This window comes from Lytechinus variegatus, chromosome 16 (assembly GCF_018143015.1).
Source record: "Lytechinus variegatus isolate NC3 chromosome 16, Lvar_3.0, whole genome shotgun sequence".
Classification (NCBI taxonomy): Eukaryota; Metazoa; Echinodermata; class Echinoidea; order Temnopleuroida; family Toxopneustidae; genus Lytechinus; species Lytechinus variegatus.
The window spans coordinates 7,942,014-7,959,811 of record NC_054755.1 but is presented as its reverse complement, the minus strand read 5'-3'; the positions used below and the strand labels follow the sequence as shown (position 1 = coordinate 7,959,811).

Genomic DNA, 17,798 nt, shown 5'->3' with positions numbered 1-17,798 from the left:
GCATACTTTAATGCTAAATGAAATGATAAAAGACTATTTTTAGATTGCACAATGTCATGTCAATAATGGAATGCTTTGAGCACTACTTTCCTTTAACAGCATTGATACCATATGAATATCCAATGTTCACATCAAAATAATCATCAAAATCAATATATTTGGCAACATGAAAAATATTTTTGAGCAGCATGAATTCAGTTATTATGGAATGATCAGTGGTTAGGCACTCTAGAACTCTAAAGTCATGAGATCAGATCCCATGGCAACATCAATATTAGTAGCACAAAAATGGACATGTTAACCTACAGGAAAACCAAAGTGGTCACTCGTATTCAAGGCAATAGTCTATTAAATGGTCATGGAAGAAACTTTCCATCATATGCAATGCTAAGTCAATGTTAGGTTTTGAAATAAATCACAAGTCTTGCAATTAATTATAATTTTGTGATTGATTGCTAGTGTAGTTATTTTTACAACAAATATAATTTGATTTTGATAACTGAAATTTAAATTTCAGTTGGGTTTTTACAAGTGATAGATCATTTTTTACTCAATTTGGTGGATTCAGAATACAGAGTGCCATCTATTGGTTGCAGCGGACGGACCAAAATTCACAATGCCGCAGTACTAAAGTGCATGCATGCATGCGATTATTCAGCGCTGGCCGGCGCGGCTCGACCGGATATGCTGTTTACTAGGGTCCAGGGGGTGGGAGAGAAACTTGCCTGCATATTTCTTTGCGAAATTTAGACCGTTTTTGGTGGATTCTTGCCATATTGTTTTGGATTTTGAAAGCATCGCAGTTACATTACAGTACACTAGCACTGTGCGCCGCCTGCACCTGTGTGCAATGTCTTCTTCAAAGTTAAAAACTCGGCCTGTTCGCTGCTCCTGATGATAGATGGTGCACCATATCGTGAACCCACCTATTGAAAACATTTTCTTGCAACGTTCTCCAAGTCTGACACACTTGAACCAGGTGTAGCAAGTGGCTATTGTGGTATGAATAAATTACAGCATACATTCATAATTCCGAAGATTCGTTATTCCGAAGGTTTGGATATTCCGAAGGTTCGTTATTCCGAATGTTCGGATATTCCAAAGGTTCGTCATTCCGAAGGTTTGTATTTCTGAAGGTTCGTAATTCCGAAGGTTCGTTAGTCCGAAAACGAAATGAGGTTCGTGATTCCGAAGGTTCGTTAGTCCGAAAACGAAATGATTAACAAACCTTATTTCGTTTTCGGACGAACGAACCTTCAGAACAACGAATCTTATTTCGTTTTCGGATTATCGAACCTTTGTAATAACGCCAAAAATGTTCAGATTAACGAACCCTTTTACGTTTTTCAGATTAATGAACATCGAGGTATAGGCAATTTACGTGTTTCAGAATTACGAAGTGTAACCTAAATCATGACCTAGAAGAAATTCAGGGCAGTAATATCCTTAGTCATCCAGAAGCATACAGAGGATTCAATTCATAATCTTTTAAGCACTTCACAATAATAGGTTAGTTCTTCCTGGTGCATAAGAATATGTAAATATGGTAGCCACTGGATGCTATGTTGGAGTGCTTTCTTCAGAAATCAAAGGTGTCTTTTCATGAGAGGCTTTACCTACACTCCGATTGTAAAGGGCGTCTTCCTCTGTCCTTTCCAAACTGTAGCTCCTGGCCCTACGACGGTTGAGCAACACCAGGGCTACAATTGCCAGTAAGATCAGAAGCGTACCTCCCACAAGCATTCCTGTCCCTAACGACAAGAGGGCGATCTTCAGTCCAAGGATGCTCGTCAGTGGCGTCACAGCAACAATGACACATCCACCAATTACATCCATAACACAGAAGAAGAGGGCAAAGATGACGGTCCTGAGAGCGGGGGAGACGATGTCAGCTAGGGCGGAAAGACCGATGCCGTTCCATCCATCGCCGATGGTTATTCCAAGAGCACCGAGAATAATGTTGATTGGCAGTGAAAGGAGAATGAAGAATATGTAGAGAGGTATTTGGATCATCTGGGGGTGAATCAAATGAATAATAATCATGCTCTTCATACTAAGAATCTTGTATTATCATTAGCCAAAGGATATCTTGAAGTTGACTTGAAAGTCATACCTTTCCCTCATAGCAAGGAATACTTGTCCAGTAGATAGTTTGGTGTGACAGGATTAAGAAGGTCCCAAGGAATCCATTTCAAAACCAACTTTTCCATAGCAATAGAACACACATATTAAAAAACTTACATACTGTATGTATTTTGTAGTTGAGCCACAATGAGCTGTCCATGAGCGTAGTTTTAGATTTTTAAGAGCACATGAAACAAAACAATGTCAAATAATCTGATGGTCAACTTTGGAAATACACATTCCCAAGACAAGAAGGGGAAGGAGAGGAGTAAAGATATGTATCACTTTAAGCAACTTGTCAATATCAGTAATGCATCTTTTTTTGCAAGAATCTTGCAATGAGGGCACTGTGTATCTTTTCATAAGAACTTTCTCGCATTAATACCCCATTACTTTGTCAATGATAAAATGTGAGGTTTGGTAATGGAAAACCGCTTGCGGGATTCCTGCAAAAAAGACATGACTGACTTTGACAAGGTGCCTTATAGCATCATCATAGGTGTAAAACCTACCTCTAAGATAACGATAGTCCACAGTCTGCCAAGGGCCCCTGCCCGCTTGCCTGCTATATCACTCAGAAAACCCCCCAGGATGAATGCAAGTATCCCAGTCAGAGCCAGCATCCAGCTGAGAAAGATATCCGTTGGGAAGGAGGGAAAGTACTCCACAAAGTAGTTATTGAGGTTGTAACTGAGAGTGTACTGGTAACCCATCTTGCACGCAAAGGCTAGGAAGATTGGCAAGAGCACCGACCAGGGTTCTCCACCGAGCGCCTTGAGAACGTTGTCCATCGATCCGAGATGCCTAGATCCGAGATTTTCCTAGAAGAGGAAAAATCGCAATGAAAAAAAAATTACTGTACGCTGGGGGTCCAATGTCAGAACACTTAAATATGTAAAAATACATCCATCAAATAGTAATAATAAAATTTTCTTCATGTAATAATTCTTGTTTCACATCGATTTCAAACAATTTAAGAAATATTGATTAAAAATTGCCCTCTTGTCTGGACAAAGAACCCCTCCGGACATGCAATAATTGCAGAAGTTGCGCACAAATAGTGCCCCCTCTAACTCTCCTTCCCCCTTTTGTCGCAAGGGTGAAAATAGGGATTAATATCCCAGTTTGGTCTTATGACAAGCTGCTATCACAATTATTTATACTTGATACAAGGAAAATATGTACAAAAAGAATACATGTAGAAAGAATAGCTTTTTTCTATTCAAAATTTGTTTACAAACAAGATCGATATTTTGCAATACATTCTTTTTTTTTTGCAAAATTGTATTTGTCAATCACACAGCTGTCTTATGAATTAGCCTACCTTTATTTTGTGAGGGACAAAAATGACCTTCATTTTGGAGTGAAGACCTCTTTTTTTTCTGTCCAATTTCCCTAGGGAAAATGTGCCCCCCCCCTTCTGAAAATCCCTGAGCCACCCCTTGTCACATCACAGTGTAAAACGAAGGAACGAAAAGAATGCATACCTTCACATTTGATTGAGGGTTCTTGACAGTGATAAGGCATAAAAAACCGAGCACAGCGCCCCCTATGCCGGTCGAAATGTAAGTCCACCTCCATCCTATAAGATCGACGACTGCGATGAAAGCAAATGATGAGCCGTAGCCTAGGTATGCCCCACTTGCCGCCACACCCATGGCCAGCCCTCGGCGATCCTGCCATTTTAAAGTGAAAGGTAATCGGCGTCCTGTCTTACAAATGAGTTATGATTGATCCAATCAATCTCAACTGTATGGAAATCCAACTATATCATAGTTTTTTGCACAATCCCTTAGTGATTAAACAGAGAATCACACTGAGTCTTCAAGAGGACAATGTATGAATATACATCATATCTAGAAAATATTTTGAACAAATTTGCAGTTTAGATGTTGATGTTGCTGGCCGTCCACATTTGTGGTCAATCGGAACAATCACAACTCTTTGTAAGACACAGGCAGGATAATCAGACATTCCATGATTTTGGAAAATTCCCCTCCCCCCAAAAAATATAGTTACCCCAACCAGTTCATAAATATATATACTGAAGAGTAATATTAGTTACCCCAACAAGTCCATAGTCAGAAAGTCTCTATACAAAATACTACTGAAAATTATGGAATGAAGAATGATGAATTTAAATTAACATGTTAATAATTAGAAAGCGGTATAATATCTTGGTAAAAATACATGTAACTTGTAAATGTAGAACAGGCGAACAGGTTTTCTGAAAGATACAGGACTAGGACATCTTCCCCCAGAAAATAAGTAAGAGCTAGAATCAATGTGGCCATGATGTAGGCTATGCAGATTCCATTATTTTATTGCGCTGCATGTGAAAACATCTTTTTTACTGAAAAAGTATATATGTATAGCTACAGTAGTATATGAACAAGCTCCAAGGTATTTTTTAATGTGATTACTCTGATAATCATATGGACAATATTCTACTGCCATTTTCAAATTTTTATAATTTTTATTTCAGAATAGAATGTTGCAAAATGGGATAAAATTTAGTGTCAATCACAACTTTGAATATTTGGTGAGATCAAATTGTAAGAAAACAAAAGGTTGGCAGATTTTACTATGTGTCAGTGGGGTTGTGTTTAACAAAGATTTTTTTACTTCAGGATGCACACTAACATCAGATTTCATTATCAAACTTGATATCAATCTTTATACGTACCAAGGGGCAGTATTCTGAACATTATCTTTTCATGATATTTTATCCTTTCTCAGAAAAGATGAAATATGACAGAATTGACATTCTGGTGGATGTCATAACATTTTTCATCAATATTGTCATTAATGTTGTCTCTTCTATAATTTTAAAGCACAACAAAAGCTATGACAAAGGTTATGACAGGGTCTCGCACTAATAAATTTTCTTAATTTTTCTTTAAAATTTCTTTCAGTACCAAAATATCCCGATACCATGTTGACTAAATGTCAAGACGCAATGATATCTTTTAGATGAGATTGTTGTCTTGGTTTCACTCATCATCCATGACTATTTTCAAAAATATTTTTTTCATACTACAATATGCCCTATTCTTTTAAGCATCACCTTTATTCAATGTAAAACGAAGGGAAGTAATATACAATGAAATTTAGTCCAGGTTATTTTTTTTTACTTTAGGATGAAGTACAGGACGTACAAGAAATAAAAATTACAGATACACAATATAACAATAAAATGATACACTGGCGAAAAGAAAATTGAGATAGTAGATCAAGCACATCCTTACAACTGAAATGGAGAGAGCATTTTTCCTCCTTTTTTCCCCCCTTTTCTCCCATTTTTTTCTCTATCTCTCTTCTTAAAATCCTTCTCAGCTCCCCTCTCTCTGTAATTAACCACATTAATGTACGCGCAGTCGCACAGTGCTAGCTGCTGCATTGAGGATACGCCCCATGTGTCCTCAGGCCTTCCTATTGGCTAGAAGGGATCACACGTGGAACTAACACTGATTTTTTAGTGGTTTGTCTGTGAAAAGATGGGCGGAAATTTTGGGGAATGTGACAGAGAAAAGACAATCTTCAGAATACTAATTTGTGACGACCAAAGCGGTCTCTCATCGCGGAGAGAAATGACAAAATTTATGACAGTTTTCCAGAACAGCACCTGAGGATGAAAAAAATTATACTTACTGGACCAAAGAAAGTCCCAAGTAGAGTCATAGAAAAGGGGTTGAAAGGTGCTTCACTACAGAAAAACATGAAAATGGATTACATCTGAAATATTAGTACACATACAGAAAGTAATACACGTATGTAATAATCATATCAATACATGTATATGGAAACGGTTGAGTTGATTAGTGTCTAACAGCTAACACAAACTTGAAGAGAAAGTAAGAATGGACACAATTCTATGATGAAAACAAAATCAAAACCAGGCACTTAAGTGCTTATTAATGAGTGTCATTTTGAACAAGGATTATATTGTTAGGTTGTAATTGTGTAAGTGGTTAGTAAATAAGCATGTTTTTTTCACAACAGTCTTACCAATCTAGTAATGTTCTTGTTGCTAACGATCATTTCATTTATCTAAAATTTTATTAGAGTTTTATACTAGGATATTTATTTCCACAATGTTAAAAAAGAAGAAAAAAATGGGGGTTCATATCTCATTTAGCACCAGAACAGGTCACCAGTTGGACGTAAGGTTGAGCATGAAGTCATGCATAAATTACAAACAAGTTCTACAAAGAATTGGGTTAATAGTAGGAATGTTTTACATAAGACAAGAATGGTTATTATACAATCAATGACAACTACCATGGGAACAAGGGTCAAAAGTAATACTAATAATAATAAGACATGAGATTTGTATAGCGCACTTTCCATCTTGATTCGATGCTCGAGGTGCTTCAGAGCAGAACTAAAGTTATTAAAGCAATATTGACTGGCCTTGGGGCGATGCGACAGATATCACCCGAGTCGCCCTGACAGCATCTCTTTCCCAATGGCCACCTGGACCCAAAAAAACTTACAAGAACCCTAAGAGAAACCGCCAGACGTAGATTTCAGCCAACGTTTGAGAGAAACCCGTGCACAGGATGGTGAGACTCCAGCAGATTGTACACACCCCGACAACATTCCGTCGATTGACACGTCCCATCTCAGCAAGGACAGTGACTGGAACGCCGAGAATGCCAAGAACGATGATGAAGACAGGTCCGGCAAGGATCTCATACTCCGAGCCTGTGCCGGTGTACAGCCAGTCACAGAGAGTGGTGTTTTGGAACATAGTTTGATTGGTGCACCTTGGATACATTAAATCAACACAAGAAACAAAACAAAAAAATTAATAATCAAGACAGAAAAATGATTATCACTGTACTCGGTAAAATATCTATTGTACTCAATGGCAGATAATCCTGCCACTCATCCCCCCCCAGAAATGTGGAAATTTGGGAAAAGAAGAGTGTGTAAAATTATTTTTACCCCTCCCCTCTTCCCCATTGGTGTCATGGGGGGGGGCAGCTGGGTGTGACTGGAGTGATGAACATGGGGGGGGGGGCAGCCTGTCAGAGAATTTTTAGCCAGAAAAAGTTGATCCCCATGTGCATGTGCCCCCCCAGTCAATCCTGCATATGTCTGTGAAAAGGTATGTGTTTTAGTTCTGATAGCTAATCATATAACCTTTAAGAAGCTAACTGGGAAATACACAGTTTGTGGTTTTATTTATTTTTTCTTTTAGAGGGTACTTTATGGGTGGTAGGGTTACATACAATGTAGGAGTAAGGGTTTAACTGTCATAAGGATATGCCCCCCCCCCAAAAAAAAAAATACAATGCATACATTTAACAGCCTTGTCAATACAAACATGGCCAAATTGTACAATGGGCCTAATGCATTATCATAATGTGCGAAATCAAAATTGAGTCTAATAAAACTCTTAGGTTGAATGGTTTCAATTATCAATAGCAATTATGAATTCTACATAATATAGAGCATAGGGAAAGAACTTTGCAATCTTTACCTCTATGAGCAGACCAATAATGATAATAATAATAATAATAATACACAGTTGTTGTATTGTATAGCATGTCACATGATGAATAACGTCTCTATGCATTTCTAAAGGACTTGGATACCTCGGCTTTAGCTCAAGCAGCCTTCCAGCGCTCAGCGCATTTCCTGCCAGGTACCAATTCACCTAACCTGGGTTGAGTGCAGCACAATGTGGATACATTTCTCACTGAAGGAAACTACGACATGGCTGGGATTTAATTGAACCCATGACCCTCTGTTTCAAAGCCAGGAGACTAATCCACTGGGCCACAACGCTCCACATGAAATACCCAGCATGTAGTAATTGTATTTTTAGGCATTGGATAGAAAGAACAAGCACATTTAGTATCTCCCTTCATTATCTGCTTCAGTCTGTTATCAGCTCCTATCCAGTATCTTGGGCATATGTACTTTGAACACAAAACTGCTCACCGGTACAGTGTTGCCTTGGAACACTTCAAATGTGAATACAAACATATGCAGTAACTAAAGAACAGAATGTGTGTAGCAGTATCATGTGTATATAGAGATTTTGGGAAAGGGTGGTCAATGGTCAAGGAGTTCAGGCCCAAACAGAGTAACCCATGGAGGTAGAATCAATGTCAACTTCTTCTTGGTTCAAAACAAAACTGTAGGCTAGACAAGAATACATACCTAATACCATCATCATACAAACAGAATTCTTCAGCAGTAATGTTATCGTCATAATCTTGAATGTAAATATCAATGGATGTCTCGTTGAAAGGGGTGCAAATCTTGTCTCCAAATTGTAGGTCATTAGACATTGGTTCGATGGCAGCTATCAGCAAATATCTGGGGGATAAAAGGTGAAGTATAAAATTTGTTAAACGCAGATAATAAAGCAATGACAATATATTTGTATGAATTTGGTATACAATGATGAGAAATGGTATGTAGATGAAATCCTCAAAACAAAGCTAGTTTCTAAGAATTAGCTAAAGGAGGACTCTAAATCTTCCTTTATGATTTGGGGAAGAAATACTGGTTATACAGCTATGGTGACGTCACAAAAGACAGTCAATTTTGAATAAATATGTGAAAGAAGTTTTGATAAATAATTAAGGATTTATTAAGAATATACCAATATAATCCTTTTCTCTCTCTCTCTCTCTTTCTATTTGTCTGTCTGTCTGTCCGTCCGTCCATCCATCCATCTATCAATGCTATTCTGCAGGCACAGATCCCGATTGAATCATTGATCAACAGCAGGTCTTCACACGAGTCCAGCAACAGGGCTGCTCCATGATTTTCAGGGGGTGGGGGATTTTAGTCCAGAAAAGGTATCACTTATGTGAGCAAATTTACCAATAAATAATTTTTCTTGGCCTCTGAAAAGGGGAATGGGGCACGAGCTGGATGTAGTCTGCTGTGCAACCCACTCACTTGAATTAAGGGTCTGAATGTGCAGCCTATAATACCTTGTATACTTGAAGGCCCTAGCTCTCACTCGGTAATTGAAACAGGAAGTTTTATATGTGCTATAGTCTGTGTGCCGAGACCCATTTGTTGAACAAAGTTTTAATCAGGGACTGTGCAAGCCTCTAATCAAGGCAGAGGCTGCTGTTATTGTTTTTTTTTTGCTGTTAAGCTGAACGCAAGTGATACGTTTGATCTGGCGAAGACTACGCATTTGTGGATGCAAATCATCCACCGCCTACATACACTCCCGTCTTGCTTATGATGTTTTTTTTTTTTCTTATAAACTTTGAAATGACGCCAGTTTCTCGTACGAAAAATTCTCATGCATATGTATGAGAAGAAATAAATCGGACCAATTAGGAATATGTTGAAAAGAAGAAGGTAATGCATATAAGTCACATGACATGATGTCACTTTCTTCATCCACAATGGCAAGTACGAGTAGAAGCAAGAAACTTCTGCGAGAGTTTGGATTATGCTGCCGATAAACTCCACATTCCTAGTGGAAAATTCCAAGACCTTTATGAATCTGGCATTTGTAGCATTATTAAACGACGGGAGAGATGTGGAAAAAGCGAAGTCTACCAGGCAATTCCTCTGTGTAACGATAATATCTTCGCTTTTATGATCTCAAGTCGTTGGCTCATGACAACAATACGGTTACCGGTACTCATCCCACAGTAGACCTAGTCTGCTATGCAGACTCCTTGAATCAGCTGTGGTACACACATGACTGCAGAAGTGGGTCTACACTTGTAGACTATTGATGCACCACAGGATCTAGCACATTATAGGGCCTTCTGTACATGAGGCTACCTATTTAGACTCCTTAGGTTGAGTGAAGGGTTTGCACAGCAGACTAATACCAGTTTTCAGTCAGCAATGCTCTAGCTGACTTAAACCCCCTCAAAGAGAAATACCTCCAAATGTGATATGACCAAATAATGATGATGCCTTATCAATTTAGTTTTTTTACATCAAAGACTCAGGACTTGATTTTCCTATTTTAGACTACTTCATCAATAGGGAATGCCTAACCGAATCTAGAACTGCAGTGGGTATGAATTATAGTCAATCATATTGTATTCAGCTTTTAAAGGTCAAGTCCACCCCAGAAAAATGTTGACTTGAATAAATAGAGAAAAATCAAACTAAAACAACACCAAAAATTTCATCAAAATCGGATGTAAAATAAGAAAGTTATGACATTTTAAAGTTTCGATTAATTTTCTCATAATAGTGAAACGCACAACTGAGTGACATGCAAATGAGATAGTCGATGATGTCCCTCACTATTTCTTTTGTTTTTCATTGTTTGAAATATACAATATTTAATATGTTATGAATTTGACAATAAGAACCAACTTGACTGAACCATATAGTATTTAAAAATGCCAATTCCACATGACCAGGGAGGAATTAATCGTTGTTTCACCTGGCAATGAGGAGAAAATTAGAATATTTCATATAATAAAATACAAGAGAAATAGTGAGTGGATGACGTCATCAGTCTCTTCATTTGCATACAGACCAGGATGTGCATATAACTGTTTTGTGAAATTAAGCAAAATTTTAAAATGTCAGAACTTTCTTATTTTACATCCGATTTTGATGAAATTTTCAGTGTTATGTTTGTTGGATTTTTCTCTTTTTATTCAAATCAACTTTTTGTTGGAGTGGACTTGTCCTTGAAAGGTAAATGCTAGTTTTGGTAACGATATCAAAATGAGTTCGCATAGAATCCAATGAAATGACCACCAAAGTGTCTGTTTGTATAAATAAAACGTATGTGCCAAAGGATTCTAGAAGAAATTGTGTAATTGCTGATAAATCAGCAAATAAGCAAAGGATTTGGGTAGCGCGTCGGGCCCGACATTCGAAGCAATAATTACACCCTGTCCCACGTGCGCTTATCTGTGTTGGGGATCTTCAGTCTGAACATTTTTCAGCCTAGATTTCACAAAGTTCAGTTTATGTTACTGTACCAGATCTAGATCCTCGATGATATACTGACAATTAAGCCTTATTTTACAGACTTTCTCATGAAATCAGTGTTTACTGCAACTACTGGAATTTCTCTTTAAATGTGACCAGCTTTGTTTGAAACTTATGTGCTGCATGGCTTCGAACTTTCGGTGAATAATCAGTCTTTGCACAGTAAAATAGTGTTATGGTGGTGTATCCTGTTGGACTCCGAATAAAGAGATTTCAGACAAGTTCGTAGGTTCAGAATAGCATGTTATGATTCATGGAAACGTTATGATGACGTGTCGGTATCGATACTTGTGATCGGGATATAGGTATATATCTTCAAGTCCCAAACATCTCCCTTCCTTTTAAAAAAATAGAAAAAGGATAGTGAAAACTTTCATTAAAAGATGATTTTTTTTTTTTTTCTGTTTTGTGTGAATCGTTTTGCTGAGCTTCTGCATCCCAGTCACATTACATTCAGTGATACCATTCAAATCAATTCAAAAATAAAAAACATGTGAAAAAAAAAAATATGAGTCTCTTGTCCATTTATCAGCATTTTTGGCACAGAGTTCAATGTCCAGTGTGTGAAGTCAAATGAAGAAATGAGTCCCACGTCTTGAAAAAATCATATTAAAAACTCATTCCAAGGCTGCATCTGAACTTGAGATCCTTCGTACGCGAAAAAAAAACTATCAAAACTATCAAAAAACGCGAAAAAAAAAACTGTTCTGTAACTATATACACTTGCTTCTTTATACAAGTCCAGTCTCTCAGTTATCATCCTTACGGTGTAGGTTATTTGCTAACGAACTGATTATATTTCGCTGGCATCTGGATTCCTATTCTGGTGCGCGTAGATTTGGTAGGCCAGTTCGATTGGTTCGTTACGCGACCAGCGCTTGTTGATTGAGTCTGAGAGTTGTTCACGGGTACCTCCTTAGCACGCGATTCGACTGGTTTTGCTGTCACTTCAGCGTAGGATGGTTGTTGACCCACTGGCTGGAATATAGTAGCATCTTCTGGGCTATCACGTGTTGTTGTTGGGCTCTCTGTCTCAGCCATCTGTGTGTCTGGAATGAGAGGTTCAGCTGTTGATCTCAAGAACCTCCGGTTCCTCCTTAGCATTCGGCCAGCTTCTGTTTGAACCAAGAATGACCGTGGACCAACTTTCTCCATGCAGATTCCTTTGCCCCACTCCAAACCACGATTCTTAGGCTGGATGCGGACCGGTTGTCCAATCTCTAGCTCAGGGAGTGGTGTTGCTGTTTGGTCATAGTATTTCTTGGCCCTCTGTTTCTTGTGACTGATGTGTTGTGATACACCCCCTATTACTTGTGGTTTAAGGAGTGCTTCTGGTGTTGGTAGTAGAGTGTTGGTTCGTCGAGCCATCATCTTTTGTGCCGGGCTGGCACCACTATCAGCAGGAGTATTCCTCCAATCCAATAAAGCCAACTGGATGTCTTCTCCTTGTTTTGCTGCTTTCTTTAGGAGAGTTTTGGCAATTTTCACTGCTGATTCTGCTTTTCCATTGCTTTGAGCATGCAATGGCGAAGAGGTTATATGCTCAACCTCCCAGTCGGTAACAAACTGAGCATACTCCTTGGCAACAAACTGGGGTCCATTGTCTGTTATCACCTTGTCTGGACGTCCATATCGTGCGAAATGGCCTTTTGTGCATGCCACAATGACTGCTGCTCTGGTGTCACCTGTTATCTTGTCGATCTCCCAGTAATCACTGTAGTGGTCAACGGTTATCAGATAGTCCTCGTTGTGAAGAGTGAAAAGGTCCTGTGACACGATACTCCAAGGCCTGCTCGGAATATCATACGACAACATAGGCTCCTTTTGTTGTTTTGGCTGAAACGCATTGCAGGTGCTACATTGTGTCACCTTTTCTTTCACCTCTGCCTGCATACCTGGCCAAAAGAGAACATCCCGAGCGCGTCTAACACAGGCGTCGACTCCCAGGTGACTGCTATGCACTCGATTCAGCATTAGGGCTCTCATGGCTGATGGAACAATGACTTTCATGCCCTTGTACAGAACTCCATTCTGTACCGTTATTTCGTCTCGGTAATTGTAGTACTCACGTACTACTACAGGAACATCATCTTTGGTCTCCGGCCATCCGTTCATTACTACTGATGTCAGTGTCTGCAGTGCTGGATCTCGGAGCGTCTCCTTTTGCAGCTGAATAGACGTTGCATCACTGATTCGGACGTATTCAGTCTGATTGATTTGTTCTATCTCCTGATAGATTTTATCTCTGCCTTCAGTGGTTGGTAAGAACGCTCTGCTCAGCCAATCAGCGATATACATTTCTTTCCCTGGACAGTATATCACATCCAGATGGTAGTTCTGGAGTCTTAGCATCATCCTCTGGAGCCGCTTTGGGGCACTATGTATAGCCTTCTTGAAGATTGGTACGAGGGGTTTGTGATCGGTATGCACTGTTACATCTCTTCCCCGTATGAATTGGTCAAACTTCTCGCAGCTGTATACTATAGCTAAGCACTCCTTTTCAATTTGGGCATAGTTTTGTTCACTCCTTGTCAAGGATCTAGATGCAAATGATACTGGCTGCCCATTCTGAAGCAAGGTCGCTCCCAGTCCCTTCTCCGAAGCATCACATTGTATGGTGACCTCCTCTTTTACATCATAGTACTTGAGCACTGGAGCTTGCGTGAGGAGTTGTTGCACCTCTTTGAGCGTTTCCTCATGTTCCGGTCTCCACTCAAAGTGCACATCCTTGTCAGTCAGACGCCTCAGAGGCTCCGCCACATCTGATAGTCGAGGCAAGAATCTTGCAAGGTAAGTAACACTACCCAATAGCCTCTGGACACCTTTCTTGTCAGTCGGAGTTGGCATCTCCACAACAGCCTGTACCTTCTTTGGATCCGGTTTAAGGCCAGTTGCTGTCAAGAGATGTCCCATGTATGGCACTTCACTCAGTCGTAATCTGAGCTTCTTCTTGTTCAAGGTTAGCCCGACCTTTCTTGCTCTTGCCAAGAACTTGCGGAGATTCTTGTCGTGGTCTGCTAAGGCTTCCTCCAGATTAGCGCCACTGCCATATACTAGGAAGTCATCTGCCACAACATCAACACCAGATAAGCCTTCAATGATCTCATGTTGCCTTCTCTGAAACTCTTCCGGTGCTGTACATATGCCAAAGGGCATACGAGTCCATCTATAACGACCGAATGGCGTTGCAAATGTCGTCAGTAAACTGCTCCTTTCTGTCAGCTTCACTTGCCAAAAACCGTCCTTCGCATCTAGCACTGAGAACACCTTGGCCTTGGCAAGCTTTGGTAGGATGTCATCCATCGTGGGCATAAGATAGTGTGGTCTCTTCAGCGCTCTGTTCAGTTCTCTTGGATCCAAGCAGATTCTGAGTTTGCCTGGTTTCTTGACCAAAACCGTGTTGCTGACCCAGTCCGTGGGTGCTGAAACCTTCTTCAAAATGCCTCTCTGCTCTAGCTCATCAAGCTTCTGCTTCAGTTCTCCCTTCAGAGGCACTGCCACCTTTCTAGCTAAGTTCTTGACTGAGGGAATGGATGGATCGATCTCCATGTCGTAGTCACCTGGCAGGCAACCAAGACCCTCAAAGACATCAGCATAGTCATCAATAATACTGTCCCCCATTACGTTGACCTCATCAGTAACATTGACAGTAATCAGTCCCATGTCGATGGATGTCTTGCTGGACAATAGGGGTATGTGTTCGACATCAACTATCTTGAATGTTATATCATGCTGCTTGGTACCATAATGACAAGTGTACGTCTTCTCTCCCAGAACTGGAATTATGCTACGATTCAACAGCCTTATTCTGGATTTGCTTGGATCAATGCAAGGTTGTCCTGAATTCTCCAGCTCACACACTTGTCTGTAGGATAGCACATTGCATGTTGACCCTGTATCTATCAAACATTCCAGTTTTCCTTGTTGATGTTCGTTTATCTTTACATCCAATGGCAAGGTCAGCTTCTTTCCACCATCGTGAATATTCAATGTCCCTACCTCCTCCACTGTCAGTGCATCTTCATCATCACTGCTGTCCAGCTGATAGACAGAGGAGGGTTTCATACCTCTCTGCACTTTAGCTTTACATACGTTTTGGAAATGGTTTTGTTTGCTGCACTTTCGACAGGTTTTTCCATATGCTGGACAGCTTTCACGGCCTTTTCCATGGCTACCACCACAGAATCTGCATCCACTAACCTCGTCTTTTTGTGCAGTGAAATTCTTTCCTGATTTCTTATCCATGTTTCTTGTCTTGGAGTTGAACTGCTGCTGTCGGCTGCTCGCTTTTCCCTTCTTACGCTGGTTCTGCATGTAATTTACAGTCTCTTCTCCCTTTACAATTCTAAGTTGCTGCTGGGATAGCTCACTAACTTCCAGGGCTGCGATTGCCTTTTTCAAGGTGCACACAGTATCCTGTTCTCTGAAAAGGCGTGCCTGTGCCTGCTTGTCCTTGCACCCAAGCACCAACCTGTCCCTGATCATCTCCTCCTCCAGGTCACCAAATTTGCAAGGCTTGATCAGTTGGCGCAGCCGCACAACAAACTGGTCAACACTTTCACTTTGCTGTTGCACGGCACTATGAAAGACATACCGATCGTATAGCACATTCCTTGCTGGAGCAAAATGTTCTGCCAGTTTTTTGACAATGATCTGTGGTTTCAGTCTCTCTGCATCACTCATCGGTAAGGTTGCCAATCTATCCTTACAATCTTGGCCCATCACTGATCTGAGAGTTGCTACTTGCACGCTATCTGGCTTCTTATCTAGCTCTGTCGCTATGCGGTAGTCGTTCCATGACTCCTCAAAGGCCTTCCAATTTGACTCCAAATTGCCCTTGCAGCACATCGGCTGTGGTACCGGGATGCCTATTTGACAAGACGCCATTTTCAATAGCTGGGACTGTAGTAAGAAATGACTGAAATCGGCAAAAGTTACTCACGTTTCGAGGCTCAAAATCAGCATTGCAAAGTGATTTTCCTTCTCCAAGATAGCATTTGAAATGTCCGCACAAGTCTTAATTACGGAAAATTTTCCATGAATCCCACTTCGGACACCATGTTGGACTCCGAATAAAGAGATTTCAGACAAGTTCGTAGGTTCAGAGTAGCATGTTATGATTCATGGAAACGTTATGGTGACGTGTCGGTATCGATACTTGTGATCGGGATATAGGTATATATCTTCAAGTCCCAAACAACCTGTCATAAAACTTCAGTCACATCAAAAAAATATTTTCTGTCAAATATCAGAACTTCCATCACTAATCCAAATGCCAAATAGCTACAGTAATAAAGTTATTGATTGATCAGCTACGCCTTTATCCGAAGACATTGTCGAAATCTAATTTGCTTTAATCAGCTTCTCATTGCATCCCTCTTGTCTTAGCTGTGCATGTGCAACTGTTGGTGGATTGCAAATGGTATTGTACTACTATATCAAGTTGGACAAATATGCATTACAATATTACAGCATTGTTTTTCATTTGAATAAAGTTATTACAATTGTCTTTTGCATTTTTTTTCTGTCATCTTTCTTTTGAAATTCCCTTCAGAATACTTAATAATGTTGCATGTACAGCATTACAGGCTTAACTAAAATTTTAAATATATTTTTTTAGAAGAATATGCATCACTATGCCATCAGTTTAATTACTTTGACAAAACATTGTTGTTGGTTGACATTAATTAAAATATTATTACTTACTAAACTACGGTACAACTGTATTTGTATAATCTCTGCAATCATTTCACCACATATCAATCAAAATTACCTGTGCAGCTGATTAACAGCAGTCAAAATAGTAAAAATAAAGAGAGCGTAGTAAGCTTGGCCACTGGAATTTCTGCTACCCTCGGCCTCGCTGCTCTTCCCGCACCTCCCGCCGCACAGTGACATCGTCAACCGGGCTTCATCACAAGCCTGCGGAGTAAATTAGCAAACGTCTCCCGACCCGAGCTAGTTTTGTGAGATAGGGGGAAGAAACAAAAAAAAATCAAACTTCACATGCAACACCCAATTGATTTATGTAAGCTTTAGTTTCCTTCAACCTTAGTTATAGTTTCATGTCAATCTTTAATAAGAGTTTAAAAGAAAGAATAAGTTACTTACAAGGTACATGTATGACACCTTTCTTCCGTTCCGATCCACCTCTGAACAGCTGGGAGAGTCACCTGATGTAGTAAGGGGCGTGGCCACTTGCCCTCTGACAGATTTGGACGTGGGGATTTCCCTGAACCTTTATTGCACCCCCTTGATACGATGCAGTGTTTGAACAGATCAACACGAACTAGAAAGAGTACCATTTGTTTGAGACATGGTAATTTACATCCTGAAGAAAAGTTTGTTGTAAAAAATCCAGAAAAAGTAATAAAAACACTGACAGTGAAGTTGGTCAGGAGTAAAAAGATTTTGCTTTAAGACTGATTTTTTAATGGTTCATGATGGCTAAATTCCCTAAAAAGTATTTTTCAGGGACGAGTGTGAAATTATTTATCTGTTGAGAGGTACGTGCAGTATAACTTTTTAACTTTTTATCGGTTTTTTTAGAAAATGATAATTCACTTAATTACTTTTAAGTAAGAAATAAGTGAATATAATTTTCTTTTTAAAAAATATGATTTTTTTGATATTGTATCCTATAACATTGTTTCTTTTTAGAGATGATATTTCACTAATTTTTTTTTAAATTGTATCTTCTGTATGTATGTACGATGAAT

General features: G+C 39.5%; 1 protein-coding gene across 1 annotated transcript; it reads right to left on the bottom strand.

The window, feature by feature from the left end:
- Window positions 1-1,332: 1,332 nt before the first annotated feature.
- On the bottom strand, window positions 1,333-17,025 carry LOC121429855. Its single transcript, XM_041627103.1, has 7 exons — window positions 16,853-17,025; window positions 8,299-8,457; window positions 6,621-6,893; window positions 5,776-5,830; window positions 3,612-3,800; window positions 2,637-2,945; window positions 1,333-2,013 (listed from the first exon to the last, which is right to left on the bottom strand). The coding sequence occupies exons 1-7, from the start codon at window positions 16,975-16,977 to the stop codon at window positions 1,561-1,563; spliced, it is 1,563 nt and encodes a 520-aa protein (XP_041483037.1). The 5' UTR covers window positions 16,978-17,025; the 3' UTR covers window positions 1,333-1,560.
- Between the last annotated feature and the right edge of the window lie 773 nt (window positions 17,026-17,798).